This window comes from Budorcas taxicolor, chromosome 2, assembly GCF_023091745.1.
Source record: "Budorcas taxicolor isolate Tak-1 chromosome 2, Takin1.1, whole genome shotgun sequence".
NCBI lineage: Eukaryota > Metazoa > Chordata > Mammalia > Artiodactyla > Bovidae > Budorcas > Budorcas taxicolor.
This window is the reverse complement of record NC_068911.1, coordinates 162,683,697-162,707,752: the sequence shown is the minus strand read 5'-3', so window position 1 is coordinate 162,707,752 and position 24,056 is coordinate 162,683,697. Positions and strand designations below refer to the sequence as shown.

The 24,056-nt window shown below is 42.7% G+C and overlaps 1 protein-coding gene across 1 annotated transcript; it reads left to right on the top strand.

Moving 5' to 3' along the window:
• The first annotated feature begins 550 nt into the window (after positions 1-550).
• On the top strand, positions 551-22,884 carry SLC16A14 (solute carrier family 16 member 14). The gene is made up of 4 exons (XM_052636225.1): positions 551-809; positions 6,706-6,849; positions 12,542-13,525; positions 22,733-22,884. The coding sequence occupies exons 1-4, from the start codon at positions 551-553 to the stop codon at positions 22,882-22,884; spliced, it is 1,539 nt and encodes a 512-aa protein (XP_052492185.1).
• The last annotated feature ends 1,172 nt before the right edge of the window (positions 22,885-24,056 follow it).

The following is a 24,056-nucleotide window of genomic DNA, read 5'->3' as shown; positions in this document are numbered from 1 at the left end:
AGTCAATCCTCCTGAGACCAACCCCCTGTAGCTGTACTGAACAAATCGAACACTTGGACCCACAAAACTAAGAACAATATCCTCTGCCAGGAGCCTGCACAGGACCGAGCTACTCTGCCTAAGGCCAAGCGCCTTCCTTCTCTGACACCTGTGTTATCTGTCAGTTTCCACCTCAGTAAGGGATACAAGGCTTGGGCTTTGGAATCAGGAATAGCTGGGTTCAATTCCCAGGTTCCTGTCTAGCCATACTATCTACTGGCCTTGAGAACTTGGGAAAGGTGCTTAACTTCTCTGAGTCGGTTTTCATTTCTTTGAAATAACCATCATAGTACTTATATACAGGATGACTGTAAAGATGAAAGCACTTGGTCTTGTGAAAAAGCAAGGCGTGTTCCCAAATCTACATAATGACGAAGACTAAAGATCCAGTGTGACGGTGGGGTGACTTTGGTTTTGATGGAGAGGTAGTGCTGTCCAAAGAAGGAGATATTTTTTGTTCTGATGTTCCATGAAATTATTTGTCCTTATGTATTTCAGAACATCTTGGAAAATGTATACAAGTCATGAAGACATTGGGTATGATTTTGAAGATGACCCCAAAGATAAGAAGACACTTAAACCCCACCCAGATATTGATGGCGGCTGGGCCTGGATGATGGTCTTGTCCTCTTTCTTTGTGCACATCCTCATCATGGGCTCCCAGATGGCCCTGGGCGTCCTCAACGTGGAGTGGCTTGAAGAATTCCATCAGAGCCGCGGCCTGACGGCGTGGGTCAGCTCCCTCAGCATGGGCGTCACCTTGATTGTGGGTATGTTCACGCGTGACCTGTTGTCAATTATAGTATGACAGTCCCTCACTGTAAGTCATGCTTTCTCTAGTTGAAGTACCAGAGATTAGATGTTAGTGGATGTTACTCTTGTTTTTATTGTGGTCACATATACGTAACATGAAATTTACCCTTTTAACCATTTTTAGGTATACAGTTCAATACCATTGAGTACATTCACCACCACCATCCATCTCCAGAACTTTTCTCATCTTCCTAAACTGAAATCCTACCAATTAAGCCATAACTCCCCATTGCCACCTCTCCTCTCAGCCCCCTGTCTCTGGCCACTACCATTTTGTTTTATGTCTCTATGAATTTGTTTACTCTAAGTACCTTGAATAAATAGAATCTGACGATATTTGTTCTTTTGTGTGATACTCCTATTTGAGTACTGTAAACGTTGGTGTCAGAGAAGACTCTTGAGAGTCCCTAGGACTGCAAGGAGATCCAGCCAGTCCAAAGGAGATCAGCCCTGGGAGTTCTTTGGAAGGAATGATGCTAAAGCTGAAACTCCAATACTTTGGCCACCTCATGCGAAGAGTTGACTCATTGGAAAAGACTCCAATGCTGGGAGGGATTGGGGGCCAGAGGAAAAGGGGACGACAGAGGATGAGATGGCTGGATGGCATCACTGACTCAATGGACATGAGTTTGAGTGAACTCTGGGAGTTGGTGATGGACAGGGAGGCCTGGTGTGCTGCAATTCATGGGGTCACAAAGAGTCAGACATGACTGAGTGACTGAACTGAACTGAACTGAACTGAAACATTTTGAGCATTTAAAAAAATGATCATTAAAAATGTTTGCCCCTGTTTTCTTAACTATTATAAATCATTACCATTACTAACCTGTTTTTAAACACTTATCAATATTTTTAAAAGATAAAAAACTTAGAGAAAACACAGTAAAAGTAAATAGCCATCTTATTTCAGAGCCCTGGTGTTTTAAATTTGGAATATTGATCCCATGTGGTTGAAAAATCTATTAAACTGTTTTTAGAAAGGTTATAGATATAGCTAACAGGAAGGAATAATAACATATTCTTGTATTTTGTAGTTTAAGCTAACCACCCAGCAGTTTATGAAAGCAATTCTTACCTAGTTGGAGATAGTAAATCAGAAAGCTGAAAAAAAGTGAAAGTGGTTAGTCACTCAGTCTTTGTGAGCCCATGGATTGTAGCCCGTCAGGCTCCTCTGTCCATGGGATTCTCCAGGCAAAAATACTGGAGAATACTGCCCTGCCCTTCTCCAGGGAAAACATAAATGGCCTCAAATATCTTCCTGGTTTTGTGAAAGTATGTGTATGACAGGCATATGTGTGTTTGACAAGAGTCTGTGCCTTGTCAGTGATTTCCACATTGGTAATTAATTGCTTGAATTCAATTCAGAGATTTGTTGATCTTGGCTGGTATTCAGCCAGTTTGTTTTTGGATAATACCGGTGACATTAGTAACAGTGGCCGTGCTAATGACAGAAAACAAGGACAGAGTGTTATTTCTCAAGATGTGTGCAGGGGGTATGTGTTTATCACAGGGAATGGTTACTGATCTAGTTCTAAAATTAAATAAGGGCACCATTATGTGTGTGAGTGAATTGTTGATAAGTCATTTTTGCCTGTAACTGTAATTAACTGACTCCTTCAACCCTGCCGTGGCCTTGTTCAAATCAGGACTGTTGCATCATATAAGAAGTGCAAGTAGGTTAATCTTAGTGCAGGGAGTTGCTAGTTTTATGTTGGGTATGGGCTTCCCTAGTGGCTCAGATGGTAAAGAATCTGCCTGCAATGAAGGAGACCCTGGTTGGATCCCTGGGTTGGAAAGATCCCCTGCAAGAGGGCATGGCAACCCACTCCAGTATTCTTGTCTGGAGAATTCCATGGACAGAGGAGCCTGGCGGGCTACAGTCCAGGGGGTTGCAAAGAGTCAGACATGACTGAGTGAATAACACTTTCATGTTGGATATAATTTTACCTTTTCAATGAGTAAGTAAAGGAAAACTAGTCTTCTGAAATACTTAAATCCATTTTCTTACCTTTTTAAAAATGAACATTTAGAGGGCAGAACAAAATACTTTCAGATTCAAACTAGGAAGTATGTGTGTACAACAAAAAAGAAAATTCAGCCAAAGGCCAGGATGTTTGTCCCAATTTTCCAAGCCATCCAGTAAGATTGTCTTTGGTATTAATTCATGTTTCACAAGTTCCACAGGCATACAAATGGAAATCATTCCTAAAGTTTTTGGATGTGGTTCTTGGGCTTCCCTCATAGCTCAGTTGGTAAAGAATCTGCCTGCAACGAGACCCTGGTTCGATTCCTGGGTCGGGAAGATCCCCTGGAGAAAGGATAGGCCACCCACTCCAGTATTCTTGGGCTTCCCTGTGGCTCAGCTTATAAAGAATCTGTCCGCAATGCGGGAGACCCAGGTCCAATCCCTAGGTTGGGAAGATCCCCTGGAGAAGGGAAAGGCTACCCACTCCAGTATTCTGGCCTGGAGAGTTCCATGGACTGTATAGGCCATGGGGGTCACAAAGAGTCAGACACAACTAAGCTACTTTCACTTTCACTTTCCTGAAGATGATCCCCAAATCACAACACCTAACTCAACAGTGGTGATGAAATGTGATTGTCACCTTTAATTGGGAGGTAACCGTGGATTCTGAATTCTGAGAGTCCCTGAATTCCAGACAGTGGAGCTTCCGACAGTAGAATAACCTTTCTTCAGGAAAGGTACCTGCCAGATAAACATCTTTTATCTTGTGCTCAGAAATTATAGCACAGCAAGGCTCATAGTTATATAAATGAAAGGCCTTTTATTCTATCATGACCCTAAATTGCTATTCATTATCTAAGGTGCCTGATACAGGTGGCAGCAGATATGTTGAGTGCTTTTCCAAGGCAGAAGTCAGCAAAAACAGCTCTCCTTTATTTAACACTTATTACACACCAAGTGTGGGCTTCCCAGGTGGTGCTAGTGGTAAAGAACATGCCTGTCAATGCAGGAGATGTAAGAGAGGTGGGTTCAATCCCTGGGTCGGCAAGCTCCCCTGGAGAAGGGTATGGCAACCCACTCCAGTATACTTGCCTGGAAAATTCCACGGACAGAGGAGTCTGGTGGGCTACAGCCCACAGTGTTGTAAAGAGCTGGACACGACTGAAGCTACTTAGCATGCACGAACTCATGCACATGCCAAGTGTATATGATGCACGTGATCTCATTCGATTCTCTGGCAAGCCTGGGGGCCAGACCCTCATCTTCATCTCACAGAGGAGAACATGCAACACTCAGAGATATTACATTACTGAAGTTAACTTGTAACCAGTAAGTGAGGGACAGGCTTCAAATGGGATCCATTGGAATCCAAAATGGTGCCCACTCTACCATCCTGCCTGCCATGACATTGAACGAGAACCAAAAATATATTTGAAGTGAATAAGTGTAAAATGTTTTCTCTTTCTCATCCTTGTAAGGACATTGAGTTACCGCTTTTAAATTTAAAATCCATGAATTGTGTCACAGAGTTGAAAGCACTCTCTTGGGCAGTGACTCGCGCATGGGAAATTAAGTAAATTCATCCTTTGTTTTATTTGGCTGCGTCGAGTATTAGTTGCAGCGCTTGAGGTCTTCCTTGTGTCATATGAGGTCTTCCATCTCAGCGCACAGACTCTCTAGTTGTAGCACACAAGCTCAGGAGTTGCATGGGCTTCATTGCTCCATGGCATGTGAGATCTTAGTTCCCTGACCAGGGACTGAACCCACGTCCCCTGCATTGCAAGGCTGATTCTTTAACTGGTGTATCACCAGGAAGTCCCAGCTTAGTAAATTTTTAACCTGAAATAGTCCCACCTGAACACAGGGTTTCATAACTACATAAAGTAATAATGATCAAAAAATGTGACATCTTTTTTATTTTTTTTGGTGACACTGCACAACTTGAGGGATCTTACTGTAATGAGAGTTCTGAGTCCTAACCACTGACTGCCAAGGAATTCCCTAAGATGATGTTTAAAATGCATGATCTTGGACTTCCCTGGTAGTCTTGCGGTAAAAACTACACCCTTCCAATGCAGGGGACTTGTGTTCCACCCCTGGTTGGGGAATTAAGATCCCACATTCCACACAGCACAGTCAAAAAAAATAAATAAATAAATAAAATGGATAATCTTACTGAATGCTCCAATACTTTGACCACCTATTGTGAAGAGCCAACTCATTGGAAAAGACCCTGATGCTGGAAAAGACTGAGGGCCAAAGGAGAAGAGGGAGGCAGAGGATGAGATGGTTAAATAGCTTCACTGACTGAGTAGATACGAATTTGAGCAAACTCCAGGAGATAGTGAAGGATAGAGGAGCCTGGTGTGCTGCAGTCCATGAGGTCGCAAAATCAGACCTGACTTAGCGGCTAAACAACAACAGCAATACTGAATGTTGAGTACAGTCTCAAATGGTATTACTAAAATATAGATTGCTGTTTGAAGAAGGAATCTGTTATCCCAAGACAAATTGCCAGAAAGGCAGGAAGAAAAGAGGGTTGACAAAAAAAAAAAAAAATAGAGCAAAGTGTATTCTTTAATCTCCACACAGTGTCCTAAATGCATAGCCTGATGGGCCGCATTGGAACCGAGAGTCAGCAGAGCCTGAAGTATGTGTGAAGTCATGAGAAGTTCTTTCCGGCTTGGTTTGCATCTAGATGTCCTCATGAAAACAGGCTATAGGTGCCTCGCCTGAAGCACGGACGTCCCGAGAGCCCCCTTCCATACTCCCTTAAAGTCTGGAGAAAAAACTCAAATGTGTATGGAAGCCAAACAAGCAATGTACATGAGACCAGGAGGCCAAATAAGAGACTAACATTTGGGTGGGGACTGCGGCAAACTGGAGAGGGGGTGACACAGCCAAACAGGATCACCTGCCGTACAGAGCCAGCTGCTTTGGGCCGTATGTGAAGATCTGTTGCCCCTGGATTTTTTATGAATAATCCTAATTTTTCAATGTTGGCAACTGACTCAAAACATTTAAAACTTTGTTCTTGATAAACAAATGTATACATGGGCTCGGTGGAGCCCCTGGACCTCTAGTGGAGGATCTGTTGTAGACCAGAAAATGAATCAACATGTCTGTTTATTTCAGGTCTGTCTTCCCTGAAAATCTAGAACCTTGCGTTCTTCGGGGACATTATTGAAACCTGTCTTTGCGTGCCAAAAGCTCTCTGCACTTAAGGGCATGGTGGGGGGGTTGGCTTGTTTTAGTTAACAGCCCTAGTAATGTTTTGTCTTCATATAAAGATTCCCTAAGAAAAGAAAATGAAAATAAAATGCCACTCAGTTCAATTCAGTTCAGTCACTCAGTTGTGTCTGACTCTTTGCGACCCCAGGGACTGCAGCACACCCGGCTTCCCTGTCCATCACCAACTCCCGAAGTTTACTCAAACTCATGTCCACTGAGTCAGTGATGCCATCCAACCATCTCATCCTCTGTTGTCCCCTTCTCCTCCTGCCTTCAACCTTTCCCAGCTTCAGGGTCTTTTCAAATGAGTCAGTTCTTCGCATCAAGTGGCCAAAGTATTGGAGTTTCAGCTTCAGCATCAGTCCTTCTAATGAACACTCAGGACTGATCTCCTTTAGGATTGACTGGTTGGATCTCCTTGCAGTCCAAGGGATTCTCAAGAGTCTTCTCCAACACCATAGTTCAAAAACATCGATTTTTCAGTGCTCGGCTTTATTTATGGTCCAACTCTCACATCCATACATGACTACTGGAAAAACTATAGCCTTGACTAGAGGGACCTTTGTTGGCAAAGTAATGTCTCTGCTTTTTAATATGTTGTCTAGGTTGGTCATAACTTTCCACTAGTCAGTTCCTTTCTCAATGTTCTGTGACAGGACCTTTCATCGGCTTGTTCATTAACACCTGTGGGTGCCGCCGGACGGCCATCATCGGAGGGCTCCTGAACTCGCTGGGCTGGGTGTTGAGTGCCTACGCCGTGAACGTGTATTATCTCTTTATTACCTTTGGACTGGCAGCTGGTAAGCATTGTGGATTTCTTTTTTTCTTTTGGCCACTCCACATATCATGTGGAATCTTAGGTTCCCAACCAGGGGTGGAACCCAGACTCCTTGTTTTGGACGCACAGAGTCTTGACCACTGGGCCTCCAGGAAAGTCCCCATAAGTGGTTTTCCTAAACTTGACTTTATGTGTTTCTGTTGAGCATTTGGGCAATGAATTTCATCGTGGAGAAAAGAGACCCATTAAATATTTAGTCCCTTTGTCTCCATCCCACCCTACCCATATCCTATCCTCCAGGTAATACTTTTAATATAAGATATTAAATATGCCTGAAGCTTGAGGAAACAACCGAACAGCTGTACTTGGCCTCCGTAATAGAATTTAATTAAATTTTCTATATCTGGTTCTAAGTGCTAGTCCTTCTCTTGGAACAAAACCCACGTACTAACAACATTCTCTCATTTAAGAACTGCAGAATCCAGTGTGAATCAGAGAAAAATCACGTTCTCCTTTGGCTCTGTTCAAAATAATGAAATAGCAGCCGAACCCACACAGCTTTAGAGACTATAAGAATCAAATCCAGAGCAGAGTGGCAGTCCCCAGGAGATATATAAAAATTAGCTCAGGCAGCACAGTTTGCATATCCATTTTGCAAAATGTATTCCCAGCCATAATTTCTTCTATCAACAGATAGAAGAATGCACATGGATAAGTAGTTTCTTACTTATACAATTGTATTTCAGTGAACCGGATCCAGCCTGACCTTTTTGAATACAGAGCTATAATCGTCATAAATGGCACCTTGATGGTGGTGTTTTCATTAGAGTTCAAAGTTAGAATTGGAACCCTTGCTTTTTTTCCCCCCACTTATATGTGTGACTTTGGGAAAATTACTTAACTTGTTTATGCCTCAGTCTCTTTATCTGTAAATGGAATAATTGCTTGGCTTACAGGATTGTTGAACAGGTTATATGAAATGATCTGTATGAAGCACTTAGCACAATGCTTGGCACATAATAAAGTCTTAAGCAAATGTTCGCTAATATATAATTGCTATTATATATAATACAATGTTTTTATTATAAGCTTAAGTTTATGCTTTAAGGTAGCAGGAGAAGGTGAACATAAAAACCAATTGTCCACATAAGCTGACAAGTTGGTTCTCTGTGATGTGTCCACATATACATCTTTAGGTGTAAAAAGCACTTCTGTATGCTGTGAAGCCTAGTTTGGAAATCATTGATCTGAAGTGAAGGACTTGACAACAGTTCTTAAAGAACAATTCAAAATATTTTTCCTGAGGCGATTTAGAAGCTTCCCCATAACAGTCCAATGAATAGAGCTGGCACAGGGATTTTACTTCTGCTAAAACTCAGAGAGTCACGGGGTCTCTGGGCAGACACATGGGAGCCCCTAGGAACTTGATCCATGTTGTCTGGACATATGTACTATGAATCGATCCCCAAAACTGGTACTTGAGGGAGTTACCTGGTGGTCCAGTGGGTTTACCAGTGTTAGAACTTTGCCCTCCACTGCCATAGCTCAGGTTCAATCCCTGGTCAGAGAGCTAAGATCACACAAGCATGGCCAAAAGAAAAAACTAGGACTTGAAATTTATTCCCATCATTTAGACATGCCTATGGTCAGACTCTTTGTTTCAGACTCTTTGTTTAAATGGAATTTTATGTCTTGCAATTAGTTGCTTTTGATCCTCAAATAATAATCTCCATATCCATTCATTTATTTATTTATTCAACAAGTATTTATGGATCCAAGGAAGTAGGAGAAAGATCAGGAGGCCAGTGAAAGGAAAGTGTTTCTTGAAACACTTTATTGCACCCACTTTTTATACAGGAAACACTTGAAGAAAGTCTCTGAAAATAAATATATCCACTTTCTCCCCAAATATAATTATATTGTGGAAAATCCAGCTAAATCAGCTAGCTTGTATACTGTTGGGCTGTCATTAGTGAGACATTTTGAAACTGATTGACCCTATTTTATAGAAAAGAAAAAAGTTAGATGCAAAGAGTGAGTGACTGAAACAATAAAAACAAAACTAAATTAATTTAAAAAATTTTAAAGGCAAGTTATTGAGATATATATGTGTGTATGCATGTTTATCACTGTACAGTGATAAACATATTTATATATCTGTATGTACATATCTCTTTATGTTTGAAAGAGACTTTGGTGACATCCTTCATTACAAGAAGCATTTGAGGTAGATTTATTTGTATTTGTTTTTTTAATATCTAGGCAATTAAAATTGCATGGATATCTTCCTAATGAGCAGAAAATTAACATCTGTTTGAGTGATCTTACTTACCCAGGAGAGTCTGGACAAACATCTTCGGCTCTGCCATTTAAGGGCTCCATTTTCTTACTCGGCTCCTGGAAGAACCTTTCCCTCCAATCCGAGCTTTTTACTCAAAACCACGGGATTGATTCTCCCCTGCTCTTCTTCCTGGCTTATCTGGGTACAAAGTGAAAATGTTAGTCACTCAGTCTGACTCTTTGCAACCCTATGGACTGTAGCCCTCCAGGCTCCTCTGTCCATGAATTCTCCAGGCAAGAATACTGGATTGGGTTACCATTCCTTTCTCCAGGAGAGCTTCTCCACCCAGGGACTGAACGTTGGTCTCCTGAATTGCAGGCGGATTCTTTACTGGCTGAGCTACCAGGGAATCGACCTGATGTGGTGAAGAATTGTTCCAGGGTCCTGCTTGACCACTGGGCTTGGGCCTCAGTATCTCCAAGGCCTGTCCTACACACTCATAGAATAATTGTGCCGATTACGAATCACAAAGTCACATAAGGAAGGGGGATGCTGTTCAGGACAAGGAGAAGTAATAGATGTTTATAGCATCAGGCACGGATTTTTCTTCTCACACATCATGGGAGTATTTATTATTTAAATGATGTTATAATTGGTGCTACTCTTAGGCTTTGGTCTCTCGATTCGGTTCCTTATTAGTCATTTCATTCTGCTGCTCTTTAGCGATCCGTAACCACATCTAATTTAGGATGTTGGTTATTGTCAGTGACAAATCAGATTTTGAAAAGTAAACTTCTGTGCCTCCAGCAAAATGCAGAATGGCAAATTTCAAAGGACAAATGATCCAGTTTCCTCAACAAGTAAATTGTGAGGAAAACAGAGAACTTAAGAGACTTAAAGTATATATATATATATATATATATATATATAGATCAACAAATAGCAATGTGTGGGCCTTACTTTATTTAAACAAATTTTTAAAAAATATGGTCATTTTTGAGACAGGGTCTTCCCCAGTGGTGCAGCAGTTAAAAAAAAAAAAATCCACCTGCAAATGCAGGGGACATGGGTTTGATCCCTGGGTCAGGAAGATCCCCTGCAGAAAAAAATAGCAACCCACTCCAGTATTCTTGCCTGGAGAATCCAATGGACAGAGGAGCCTGGCAGGCTACAGTCCATAGGGTTGCAAAGAGTAGGAAATGACTAAAGCAACTGAGCAGCAGCATAAGACAATTAGAAATTTAAATATATTCTGGATATTTTATGACATCAAGGAATCACTCATTTTTCAGATAAGATAATGATGAGATTATCCAGTTTAAAGAATTCATCTGTTTTAAAAGCTGGAGCAAAAAGCTTCTGCAGCTCCATCTTGGCAGCCGAAGGATGAGCAGTTAAGGGTGAGACAGAGCACGGACAATGGAAAGGGACCAGACCTTGCAGTTGGGTCTGCATTCCAATCCAGATTCTCCGGCTACCTGCTGCAAGGTCAGGGAAAGTTTCTTAATCTCCATTAGGTTCAATGCTCCTTTTAATAATTTGGGTATAACCACAGGTAGCTTTCAGGTTATTGTGAAAATTAAGCCAGATAAAACCTGAAAGGCAGCTGGCACATCAGCGCCACTCAATCAGTGGTAACTGATATTATTACTTTTGTGTGTATGATTGCTCTGGTCTCCTTCCAAATTCAAGTAATTCTGAAACTGTTAAATGATGCTGAACTAGGGAAGCTTCTCAGCTTCGGGGCATGCTGTTGGTCACAGTCTCTTCTCTGCTATTAAGCTGTTATCCTAATGTCAGGAGGTTGTAAGCACTAGAACGGAATGGGAACCCCTTGAACAACCTAAGCGGGGTTTTATGGTTTCCCTCCATCTGTACCCAGAAGTTGAGAACACAACCCTCAACCTCTTGGCCAGTGTTTTATTTGATTTCATATTTATTTTATTTTTAAATAAACTTCATTTTTAGAGCCGTTTTAGGGCTTCCGAGGTACGCTGCGGTGGTAAAAGAACCCACCTGCCCCTACAGGAGACGTAAGAGGTGTGGATTCAATCCCTGGGTCAGAAAGATCTCCTGGAGAAGGAAATGGCAATCTACTCCAGTATTCTTGCCTGGAAAATTCCATGGACAAACGAGCCTGGTGGACTTCATTCAGTCCATGGGGTCACAAAGAGTCGGACACAACTGAGCACAGCACCACAACTGTTAGGTTCAGCAAAACTGTGTGAAAGCACAAAGTGTTCCCAAGACCCGCTGCCCCTAACACACACCACCTTCCCCAGCAGCATTTTAATTTTGTCCATGCAAACGACCAGCTGTTCCTGTTTTCTAAGAAAAATACAATTTAAAAAATCAGAGCTACAAATGAGTATTAGGTGGTTTTGACGTCTAGTAGCTATGTATACTCATGGGTACATTTTAATTCCTTTTATTCTTCTGATGAATTTGGGAACACATTGGCCCATTCCTAAGGCTTCTGCAAATTGCCTGGAATCACTTCCTCCCCTTGTCCATGAGTACTTCCTGTGTATTAAGGGCAATTAGCACTGACAGCAGAGCGCTCAGAATGCATGCTATCTTTCAACAAATCATTAAGCAGGCGCTATGTATTCTGGGCAATGCTCAGCATACCAGGGGCTAAAATACACACAGTCCTGCCCTAGTGGAGCTTATATTCTCATGTGAGAATGCAGACTTACTTTAGTTGTTTATTTAGTATATATAATTTATCTAATATAATCTATTATTATTATTGGTGTAACCTATGCTGAAAAGCCTGTTGGGAGAAATGATGGACTGGAAACAGACTTCTGTGGGTGATGGTCTTGGTACTTACCTCCCAAGCTCCTTTAAAAAAAAAAAAGAAAGATGATTATATCTTTGTTTAAAAGTTATACAAAAGAAGAGAAAACTCAGGGTGGGTGTAGGCCACAGCAGGAAAAGCCCAAATTTTGGATTACCTGTGGTAATGTCTGTAAAGCACATGGATCCCAGTGAGTGGTCAATAAGTACTGGCTATTGTTGTTATTATTGGAGAAGGAAATGGCAACCCACTCCAGTGTTCTTGCCTGGAGAATCCCAGGGACGGGGGAGCCTAGTGGGCTGCCATCTATGGGGTCGCACAGAGTCGGACACGACTGAAGCGACTTAGCAGCAGCAGCAGCAGCAGCATTGTTGTTATTTGGAGAAGGAAATGGCAACCCACTCCAGTATTTGGCCCGGAACATCCCATGGACAGAGGAGCCTGGCAGGCTGTATCTAGTCCATAGGGTTGCAAGAGTGGGACGCAACTTAGCAACTAAACCATTGTTGTTATTCAAAAACAGTTACAGAGATGAAGGTAATGAGATACAGATGATCTTGAAGGCTGCCAGTTGGGGCTGTGGCCGTTTACCTTGTGCTGTCTGCCTTTTCTCCCCTCTCGGGGCCGCAGGCTTCGGCAGCGGGATGGCCTACCTGCCGGCCGTGGTCATGGTGGGCAGGTACTTTCAGAAGAGGCGCGCGCTCGCCCAGGGTCTCAGCACCACCGGGACCGGGTTCGGCACGTTCCTCATGACGGTGCTGCTCAAGTACCTGTGCGCGGAGTACGGCTGGCGGAACGCCATGTTCATCCAGGGCGCCGTGTCCCTGAACCTGTGTGTGTGCGGGGCGCTCATGAGGCCCCTCTCGCCTGGGATGGATGGCGATGATCCGGAAGGGAAGGCGCCGCACCACGTCCTGCCGGCTCACTCCACCGAATCGGTCAGGTCCAGTGGACAACTGGGGGATGCCGAGGAGAAGCGGGGAGGCCCTGGCACCGAGGACAGCTCCCTCGGGGACGCGCCCGCCCAGGCGTGCCAGGAGAAAGCCGCGCACAGAAAGGACATGTGCGCCTTCCGGCTTCTGAAGACGGTGAGCCAGCTGACCATGAGGGTCAGGAGGGGCTTCCGGGACTGGTACTCGGGCTATTTTGGGACAGCCTCGCTCTTTACTAATCGGATGTTTGTCGCCTTTATTTTCTGGGCTCTGTTTGCCTACAGCAGCTTCGTCATCCCTTTCATTCACCTCCCAGAAATAGTAAACTTGTACAATTTATCAGAGCAAAACGATGTGTTCCCCCTGACTTCAATCATAGCCATAGTTCACATCTTCGGGAAAGTGGTCCTGGGCGTTGTGGCCGACCTACCCTGCATCAGCGTGTGGAATGTCTTCCTGATGGCCAACTTCACCCTGGTCCTCAGTATTTTTATTCTGCCCTTGATGCACACCTACGCCGGCCTGGCAGTCATCTGTGCCCTGATAGGCTTTTCCAGCGGTTATTTCTCCCTGATGCCCGTGGTGACGGAAGACTTGGTGGGGATTGAGCACCTGGCCAATGCCTACGGTATCATCATCTGTGCTAACGGCATCTCCGCGTTGCTGGGACCGCCTTTTGCAGGTAAATGCTTCAAGGCATTAAGAGCTCAGAGTGCATGCAGAAAGATCAGGTTTTCATTTATATTAAAAGTCCAGGATGAATATGAAGTAAGTGTCCATGTGTGCACACACTCCTTTCTCCCTGCCCCCATTCCTGCCCCCAATTTCTTGTGTATAAATTTTAGCAAGTTAAAGGTCAGTCTTGCACATAGAATGTGGATGAACTTTTGGTCCTTAACCTGTGAGATAAACAACCAGGCTGGTAAAACAGACAGTGCCATAGTGCAGAGCCTGTGCCCCATTAGAAGGAGGCAGTCTCTGCCAATTTAAGCTGATTTCACCAAGAAATAACAGAAAATCATGACTAGCCCTTCTGTTGTTAGCCCCCTCCCCACCCCAACAACCCACAAGAAGCTAGGACTCTGCACTCTCAGGTGACTTTTCCAGATTTTCAAAACACATCTGTAGATTCAATAGATCCGTGGGCTGGAGCTAGCCCTGTGGAAGTTTCTGTGTGTGTGCTAAGTCGCTTCGGTCATGTCCGACTCTTTGCGATCCCATGGACTGTAGCTCACTAGGCTCCCGTCCATGGGATGGGATTCTCCAGGCAAGAACATTGGAGCAGGTTGCCATGCCCTCCTCCAGGGGATCTTCCTGACCCAGGGATCGAACCCGCTTCTTTTACATCTCCCATATTGGCAGGCAGGTTCTTTACCACTAGCGCCACCTGAGAAGCCCAGGAGTTTTCTACTGGTGCTGTAATAAATCACCACAAACTTAGTGGCTTAAAACAGTACAAATGTATAATCTTACAGTTCTGGAGGTCAGAAGACTAAACTGGATCAGTTCAGTTCAGTTCAGTCACTCAGTTGTATTCAACTCTTTGCAGCCCCGTGAACTGCAGCACTCCAGTCCTCCCTGTCCATCACCAACTCCTGGAGTCCACCCAAACCCATGTCCATTGAGTTGGTGATGCCATCCAACCATCTCATCCTCTGTCATCCCCTTCTCCTCCTGCATTCAATCTTTCCCAGCATCAAGGTCTTTTCAAATGAGTCAGCTCTTCACATCAAGTGGCCAAAGTATTGAAGTTTGAGCTTCAACATCAGTCCTTCCAATGAACACCCAAGACTGATCTCCTTTAGGATGGACTGGTTGGATCTCCTTGCAGTCCAAGGGACTCTCAAGAGTCTTCTCCAACACCACAGTTCAAAATCATCAGTTCTTTGGCACTCAGCTTTCTTTATAGTCCAACTCTACATCCATACATGACCACTGGAAAAACCATACCCTTGACTAGATGGACCTTTGTTGACAAAGTAATTTCTCTGCTTTTTAATATGCTGTCTAGGTTGGTCACAACTTTCCTTCCAAGGACTGGATCACAGTGGACCAAAACCAAGGTGTTGGTGGAACCGCATTATTTCTGGAAGCTCTCTGGGGCAATCTGTTTGCTTACCTTTTGCAGCTTCTGGGGACCACCTGCTTTTTTGTCCCCTGACCCCTTCCTCCATCATCTAAGCCAACAGCAGAGCATCTTCTCATTTCTCTGTGGTTTTTTTTTTTTTTAATTTTTATTTTTACTTTATTTTGCTTTACAATACTGTATTGGTTTTGCCATACATTGACATGAATCCACCACGGGTGTACATGCATTCCCAAACATGAACCCCCCTCCCACCTCCCTCCCCATAACATCTCTCTGGGTCATCCCCGTGCACCAGCCCCAAGCATGTTGTATCCTGCATCGGACATAGACTGGCGATTCGATTCTTACATGATAGTATACATGTTTCAATGCCGTTCTCCTGAATCATCCCACCTTCTCCCTCTCCCTCTGAGTCCAAAAGTCCGCTATACACATCTGTGTCTTTTTAGCTGTCTTGCATACACGGTCATCATTGCCATCTTTCTAAATTCCATATATATGTGTTAGTATACTGTATTGGTGTTTTTCTTTCTGGCTTACTTCACTCTGTATAATCAGCTCCAGTTTCATCCATCTCATCAGAACTGATTCAAATGTATTCTTTATAACGGCTGAGTAATACTCCATTGTATATGTACCACAGCTTTAAAATCTGCAAGCAATACATGCTGGAGAGGGTGTGGAGAAAAGGGAACCCTCCTACACTGTTGGTGGGAATGCAAACTAGTACAGCCACTATGGAGAACAGTGTGGAGATTCCTTAAAAAATTGCCAATAGAACTGCCTTATGACCCAGCAATCCCACTGCTGGGCATACACACCGAGGAAACCAGAATCGAAAGAGACACGTGTACCCCAATGTTCATCGCAGCACTGTTTATAATAGCCAGGACATGGAAACAACCTAGATGTCCATCAGCAGATGAATGGATAAGAGAGCTGTGGTACATACACACAATGGAGTATTTCTCTGTGGTTCTGACTCTGCTGCCTCCTCTCACTTTTAAAGATGCCTGTGACATTGGGTCCACTGGATAATCCAGAAAAAAAAAACCCATCTCAAGATCCTAAACTTAATTCCATCTGCAGAGACCCTTTTGCTACCTAAGGTAACTTCACAGGTTCCAGAGATTAGCGTGTGGGCATTTGGGGAGAGTTGGGACATTATGCTTACCCAAGGCCCAGAGGCCTCCAGTTGCCAACATCTAGGGTGAGATCTCTCACATACGTTCACCTCAGTTCAGTGGAGAATTTGCTACTTGCATAGGGCATCCCGGAAGCCATAGGCACCCAGGAGGAGTCCCGTGCCTGGGCAGGTACCTCTGAAGCTGTCATTCTGGGCAGGTTTTAAGCTTCGTGGCAGGTTGACCCAGTCCCCAGGAAGCCAGGTGCTGGGCAAAATCACAGAGTCTCCCCACAGTCCTGAGATTGAAGGCAGGAGCCTGCAAAGCATGACAGAGGCTGGGGTCAAATGTTAACACCACGGTGGTCTCAGGAGGTGGCTGTTGGGGCATCCAGGCCAGGGTTGGCAGCAGCTGTCAGAGCTACCAGAAGTTCTGGGCAGGGTTTTCAGCAGAGGAGCCTCACCTATTCAGATGTCCCAACCTCTCCTTTCTGGCTGCTCCTGGCCCTTTATTCTCATATCCTGTGCAGAAATACTTGTTCCCAGTAGCTGGGGAAACTCGTGGATTCAGGCCAAAACCCTCCCACCTCTTTCTTCCCAGTCTCCCTGCAGACCCACAGTCATCTCCTATCCTAGGGCCCCACTGGCAGAGGGCTTGTGCTAACTAACACACCCATCTTTATGTCCCACCCAACAAGATTTGAAGCTCCAGAAGTTATATATATATATCTATATATTTTTTTTTTTATTCAACTGATGCTCGGAAAGATTGAGGGCAGGAGGAGAAGGGGGCAGCAGAGAATGAGGTGGTTGGGCGGCATCACCGAATCAGTGGCCCAGTGTTTGAGCAAACTCCAGGAGATACTGAAGGACAGAGGGGCCTGGCAGGCTACAGTCCATGGGGTCGTAAAAGAGTTGGACACAACTTAGCGACTGAGCAATAACAGCTCAGCTGACAACGCTGGCAGCTGGCTGACTAAAGGTTTAAAATGCAAGAATTGCTTTAGGAAACCCAGAGGCTACATATGGGGCCCCTTCCGAGTCAGGCTGCTCCTATTTTCTGCTCATACATAGAAGTGCAAGCCAGCATTTTTGGGTGACAGTGACTGTCTATAGCAATGCAGTAGACTGTTGGCAGCTGAAAAGTCAGAACTGTCCCGTGACCTCATTGCATAGAATTTTCTACCAGTTAGGGATGCATTTGGTTGTAAAATCACACCCCAACAACAGTAGCTTAAATAGAGATTTAATTGCATCACATGACCAGAAATCGAGTTCGGAAACTAGATGATCCTGAGACAATGTCTCAAGATCCTCTTGGCCTTTTACTCATGCTGATTGCTCGCAGTCACATAATGGCTCCAGTGGCTCCAGTCACTACAAACTCATTTATAACAAGAAAGAGGAAGGGATGAAAGAGTCCCAGCACTCTTCCACTTATATCTAATTGGCCAGAACTATGTCTCACAGTGAGTCTAAGCTTCAAGGAAAACTGAAAATTGGAGAACTTTCCATTCTAGCCTCAGGACCAGAGGAAGGAAAGGAGAAAAGATTTGGAATGGGAATTGGATTAATCAACCAGTGTTAACCTCCAAAGAAGTTAAATATCCATTAAGGGGATGGGGACTTAATCAGTGGCTCATCCACCTCTTGTTGGAAGTCCTTCAGGTATACTGTATGTGGAACTAGAATCTGCCATTGATGTTTCTTTGCATGATCAGGGGGTACTTTCTGCTTCTAATGGTCAGTCTGGAATTATTTTATACTGATCCATTGATTGCAATGGGCTTCCCTGATAGCTCAGTTGGTAAAGAATCCACCTGCAATGCAGGAGACCCCAGTTCGATTCCTGGGTTGCAAAGATCCCTTGAAGGGCTAGGCTACCCACTTCAGTATTCTTGGACTTCCTTTGTGGCTCAGCTGGTAAAGAATCTGCCTGCAATGCGGGAGATGTGGGTTTGATCCCTGGCTTGGAAAGATCCCCTGGAGAAGGGGAAGGCTTCCCACTCTAGTATTCTGGCCTGAAGAATTCCATGGACTCTGTAGTCCATGGGGTCGCAAAGAGTAGTGAAAAGAAAGTGAGCGACTTTCACTTTTACTTTTTCATTAGATTGCAATAGCGCTATCACAAAGCAGCTGATTCATGATCAATGTTAATTAAAGCACCAAGGTTTGACAGCATGGTTTTCTTATCCCATCCCTATGGTCATTTCCTTTTCACACATTTGAATTCTAGTGCACTTTCTTGAGTGGAAGGGAAAGGAATTACAACTAGAAGATAGGGAGTCATACCCACCTGTCAGTCCTCAGGTCTGATCTCTGCTTCAAGGTTCCTCCCTAGAAGTGGAGTCTGTAGCTGAATTTGATCCACGATGGATGGTAGAAAGCACTGTGTTAATGGTGGATGAGTATGAAATGCTGCCACAGTGTAGCCCCCCAGTCTCCTCTGTCCAAGGGATTCTCCAGGCAAGAGTGCTGGAGTGGGTAGCCATTCCCTTCTCTAGTGGATCTTCCCAACCTAGGGCTCAAACTTGGGTCTCCCACATTGCAGGCAGATTCTTTACCATCTGAGCCACCAGGGAATCCTCAAAATGCTGCCATGGAAATGCTAAAATCAGTGTTCTGATGTACATCTCCAGGCCAGCAACCTAAAGGGGCCTTTCCTTCTTTTTGTTTATTTTTTCTTCTACTGAACCTATGCGCTGAGAAATGCTGAGCAGCATGATTGGCTAACTGCATTGTGTTTAATTCATTTATTTTCCAGGCCAAGGAGCCGCTATTGCAATGAGACACAAAACCAGCCTTTATGCATTATAGCAGTGGCTGGCAATATGAGTAACTAAATAACCACATTAAATTCTTGCTAGAAATTCCAGGTGGGCTAGAAATTATTACTTAGCTTGAAGTGCTATAAGGAAAATTACTGTTCACATTAGCTTTTTCTTTTTTAATGGGTTTAAAAATGAATGTGTTTTCCATTTTTCAAAGCGATTTCTACTGGCATTAAAAAAAATCTGGTACAATTTAGTAGCATGTTAGATAATCACACATATCCATTTAGCAGAAGAATATGCAATCAAAGATATTGAACAGTCACTTCAACCGTGTCATTTAGCAACACGAACTTCTTAATGTAATTCATTGTATAATGTTCTGGGCATTCAGTTTGTCTCTTTTAAAAGACGTAGTAATAGTAGATCCTTTTCTAGATGTTTCCAGGGTAAAGTATACTGAAACTCAGCCACCAGATTTGACTGACCAAGCATCCACAATTATCTCCAGTATTCACACAAAATGTAACAGGCTAACAATAATTTGTAATTTTTTTCACCAAGAGCTGGGAACACTTATTTATTAAGTAAGAAAAACAGCCATCACTCCTCATTTGATAGACTCAAATGAAAAAGGAATGCAAATTAATAAGGAACCAGGTTTTTACTTTGAAGCTGTTGATTTCAGTTGATGGTCAGATCAGGACTGCCAAGAATTCCAAGCTCCAAACCAAGGGACTGAGATCAGACCTATAGGGAGAGATGGGTGATGGATGAATGAGGTGGGTGTCTTCTCTGAAACGTGTCGTTTCTAAAGAGTTTTGTCCCCATGTGCTGGACTGAAGCACGTGATAAAAGTGCTGTCTCCCGACCTGCTTTGCACCAGACTCAGGACTAAGTTGAGTTCAAACTAGCAGAGATGGCAGGATCTGGAATCATTTCAGAATAAATCCTAAAGGTAGATTGGAGAAAACCATGGAATTAATTTAATGTAAAAATTAGGGCCGATTTGCACTGTCAAATTGTTTGGTAAAGTTGGTTGCACTTTTTGAAAAATTGAGTTAATTTTAAAGATTGGGACGTGTGAAGGTGTTTTTACAGAAGTTTATACTTTTAGAGGAAGGGTGAAAGACTTTAAAATCTAACTAATTCAGTGTAAGGCTATAACAATACTTAGTCCTGTTTCCTATAGTCTGCAGGCATCAGGGAGGATGGAGTGGTGGAAGGAGACGGTAGGATGTTCTCTAAGGGAGATGGGTTTATTGCTGTCCCCCCAGGAGTAATAGTACATGTACAGTCAGGGTGCCAAGACAAATGTGCTTGAAACTCCAAAAAATTCAGAATGGCTTGTGCCTGTGTTTGAGTTCGGGGCAGCAAGAGAGGTGGATAGGGGCCATATCACAGAGCCCTGGAGCTTGTACTCAACCACTTCTAACAAAAAAGCAAGTAAGTAAATAGTCTGAACTAAGTACATATTAATTTTGTAATGAGGATTTTATCCTGTCTCTGATTTCATGATAAGCGGTGGTGGGAAATCAACCTGTTTGAGCTGTTGGTTGCTTAGAAGCATCGCTTTCTAACTCCCAGTGACTTGATCATAGAAAAGTGAGGAATGAACTGTTAAACCGACAAGATCAGCGTTCATCTGGAATGAGTGGACTGTTATGAGAACCTCGTTTATATGTATTGATTTTTTACAAATTATAAGTTAAGATAGTGCTGTCTTGTACTCGCTTGTGAAGACATACCACTCAGCATTATCTGCCAGTGAATTCTTCACTTCATCATAATTCATAGTAGTCCACAGCTAACAGATGGAGGCATAAGCAAAGCTGGATGTATTTTAGTTCATATGTCAGTGAACTTTCTGATTCAGTGCTGAAGCTGAATCACTGTTTCTGGATTATATGCTTAATCTCATCTGCCCCTCTTGTCTCAAATTGGAGAGTAAAAAAAAAGATGATAGAGCATTTATTAAGCCACATTTAAAGATTCTGATATTCTCTTCTGTTATGTATCAAATGACAGACTCAAAAGCTTGGTTTACTTTAAAGTAAACCAGAATTCATAGCTTTTGAGGGGATTTTTGAAAAGTATGCAATTTTGATGCTATTAAGTGTTGTTTGTTTTTCTTTATGATGGCCTTGACTCATTCAGGAACATTAAGCACTGGCTACAATAAGCAAGAGATACAGATAACACCCAGGAAGTCAGAGGAACTAGTTTACACATTTAGCAGCTGATGTTGTGTAGCTGTTCATTGGTGGGAGAGGGTTTAAGTTACATTTATCCATTCATTTGCAGTATCATTAGATACTTTTTTAAAGTGGCCGTGGAATACTGTTTGGTCATTAAATAATTTATATTTTTCTTATGCCTCTGCTAATTAATGCACTTGCTGAAATGGAAAAAGTGAATGTTTGCATTTTTATCATAAATAAAATTCTGCGTCTAGCTTAATCCTCTCAGTTTGCATAACTGGCAATGTGGGGACCATGACTGATCCTTAATCACTGAAGTGAATGAAACATCATGTTTCATAGTTTCTGAAACTTTTCTTTTTCACATTTTAACATCTCTGAAGTCAGAATGCCTTTTACATAGTTCTAAGAAAACATCAAGTCATATTTTAATTGACAAGTATTCCTTTTTTATTGATACGTAAGATAATGATGCATCATGTAATTCACGGTATCTTAGAATTCATGAAATATGGTAGAATTTTACGAAGTCCTTAGTAAGATCATTATATGAAAGTATCAGACTAATGTTGTTGTTTAGTTGCTAAGTCTTATCCAACTCTTTTTGTGACCCCAAGTACTATAGCCCACCAGGCTCCTCTGTGAAGCCATGGCAAGAATACTAGAGTGGGTTGCCATTTCCTTCTCCAGTGAGTCTTCCCAACCCAGGGATCAAACCCGTGTCTCCTGCATTGGCAGGTGTATTCTTTACCCCTGCCACTAGGGAAACCTGTCAGACTGTAACATTAAGAGTAAAGTATTTTCATGTCAATGTATGGGCTTCCCTGGTGGCTCAAGAGGTTAAAGCATCTGCCTCTAATACAGGAGACCTAGGTTCGATCCCTGGGTTGGGAAGATCCCCTGGAGAAGGAAATGGCAACCCACTCTAGTATTCTTGCCTGGAGAATCCCCTGGACGGAGGAGCCTGGTGAGCTACAGACCATGGGGTCGCAAAGAGTCGGACACGACTGAGCGACTTAACTTATGGCAAAACCAATACAGTGTTGTAAAGTAAAAAAAAATAATAATAATAAATAATTTTTAAAAATAAATAAAATAAAAGAACTGATAACTTACCATTTAAGGCTATGTCTTTGGCAATTTAAACTTTCATAAGTTTAAATATATATTAAGGTTTATAGCTGTAAATGTGAATTTCAGAAAACCTAGAAATTTTGATTCCTTCTCGAACAGATGTTTACCCTCATATACTTCAGAATGAATCAAAGTTCAAGTATCTTCTGCTCAGCCTCTTTGGATACACACTAGAAACTTCTTCAGAAATGTTTTGAGGTTTTAGAAAAGATTTGTGTAAAAAAGAAAATCGTTAAGAGTCACTTTTCACTGTTGGCTTTTTGCCAGCTTAAAAGTTAGCCCCAAGGGCTATGAGCCACATTTTTCCCATAGGTCTGCCAGCTACTGTTTCAGTGCCTTTAAAAGCACCCAGTGGCTTTAAAGGTAAATGTAGTCATTCCCAGGTACTGAGAACTCAGGTTCCAACAGTGCCCAGACTTAAAAAATGGCTACATGAAATGTCTGGGGCATTAAATGACATGTAATACATTCTTAGAAAATTACTTACAGTAGCAATAAATGTTTGCTTTGTGTTCTTGACTTTGTTTATCTCAACTTCACTATGCTGAATCTATTCTTTTCTGTTTTGTAGGGTGGATCTACGACATCACCCAAAAATATGACTTTTCCTTCTATATAAGCGGTTTACTCTACATGGTAGGAATCCTCTTTTTACTTATTCAACCGTGTATTCAAATTATAGAACAATCCAGAAAAAAATACATGGATGGCGCAAATGTGTAGTATCCTGTGATGTTCCGTGTAAGGTTCCCTTGTCATCCTCATGCATACCTCACTTGGCTACTGTGAGGAGCCTGTGACATATCGTGGGAAAGCGTGTTGTCCCCTAACTGGCACTGTTGTTTTAAATGCCGTTGCCATGGCTTCATGTGAAAGCAGCTCTGCCTGTCCGCGTGGGGAGAGACGCTGTGGACCACGCACACCTTAGCGATGCCAGTGTCCTGCAAAGACAGCCTATTGAATCACTGGTAGAAATTCCCTTCTAAAAACTGTCTCATCATCCATACTCGGACTAGGGTTTTAGATATAGCTTTTAAAACAGAGAATGAAAGCTTCTCAACCTAGTTACTTCTTTGTAAGGTGAAAATAAGGTGTCTAAGTGCTTCTGAAAAACTTAACAGTTAAAGGTTTCCCCTGCTTTTAGAAAGCATTTTTCACTACTTTGCTTTTACGAAAGACCTGCATTAGTTTTTGCTCACAGGAAAAAACTAGAGGAGGATTTTTGCTTTTACAAAAAAAGGGGAACCTTGTGCAGCGTTTGTTTTGCTGCTAACGTTTGCAGAGGCAGCGCCAAGCTCCCTCCCAGGAACCACGCAGGCATCTCAGCATCAAGTCGCCAGGACTTTGGATGGTGTCTATGAGCATCTGTGCTTGATCTCAGTTTATTTGTGCATCCATTAGCAAGATGTGTCCGGAGGTCATGGCTTCTTTGCTTTATGCCATTTCGATTAAGGTTTCATAGAATGCTCTCTGCTTTCAGATGGTGGAGGAAACCTGTAAATGAATTTTAAGCACAAGAAAATGCTAGACTTCAGAAAGTATTACAGGGAGCAATCGCTCTACCAGTGTAAAACAAAGGCAGACCCTAATTTCAAAGGCAATGCATTTAGTACAATTAAAGAAACACAGTTTATATTTTTATTAAAGAATTCTGCAGCTGAGGCATACAGTTTCTAAATCTTTCTCTAAAAATAGCATTTGCTGTTACTCCTAATGCAGTATTATATAGTTATAAACTGAATCTGAGACCAATCTTAATAAATAAATAATATAAATAATCTCCTTAGTGAAAGTCATAATTGTGCATATAACCATTGAGTCAAGGGCTAAAATTCAAGCACTTTTATTCGTTTTATTGGCCTCTTAGTTTATCAGCATGCTCTGGGGCCTATAGA

What these genes read in the sequence shown, in the direction of transcription:
- SLC16A14 (XM_052636225.1), top strand. Translation starts at nt 551, where the DNA reads ATGTATACAAGTCATGAAGACATTGGGTATGATTTTGAAGATGACCCC. An exon ending in GGGCGTCACCTTGATTGTGG is followed by an intron (nt 810 to 6,705) that starts GTATGTTCACGC and finishes GTTCTGTGACAG; the next exon opens with GACCTTTCATCGGCTTGTTC. An exon ending in TACCTTTGGACTGGCAGCTG is followed by an intron (nt 6,850 to 12,541) that starts GTAAGCATTGTG and finishes TCGGGGCCGCAG; the next exon opens with GCTTCGGCAGCGGGATGGCC.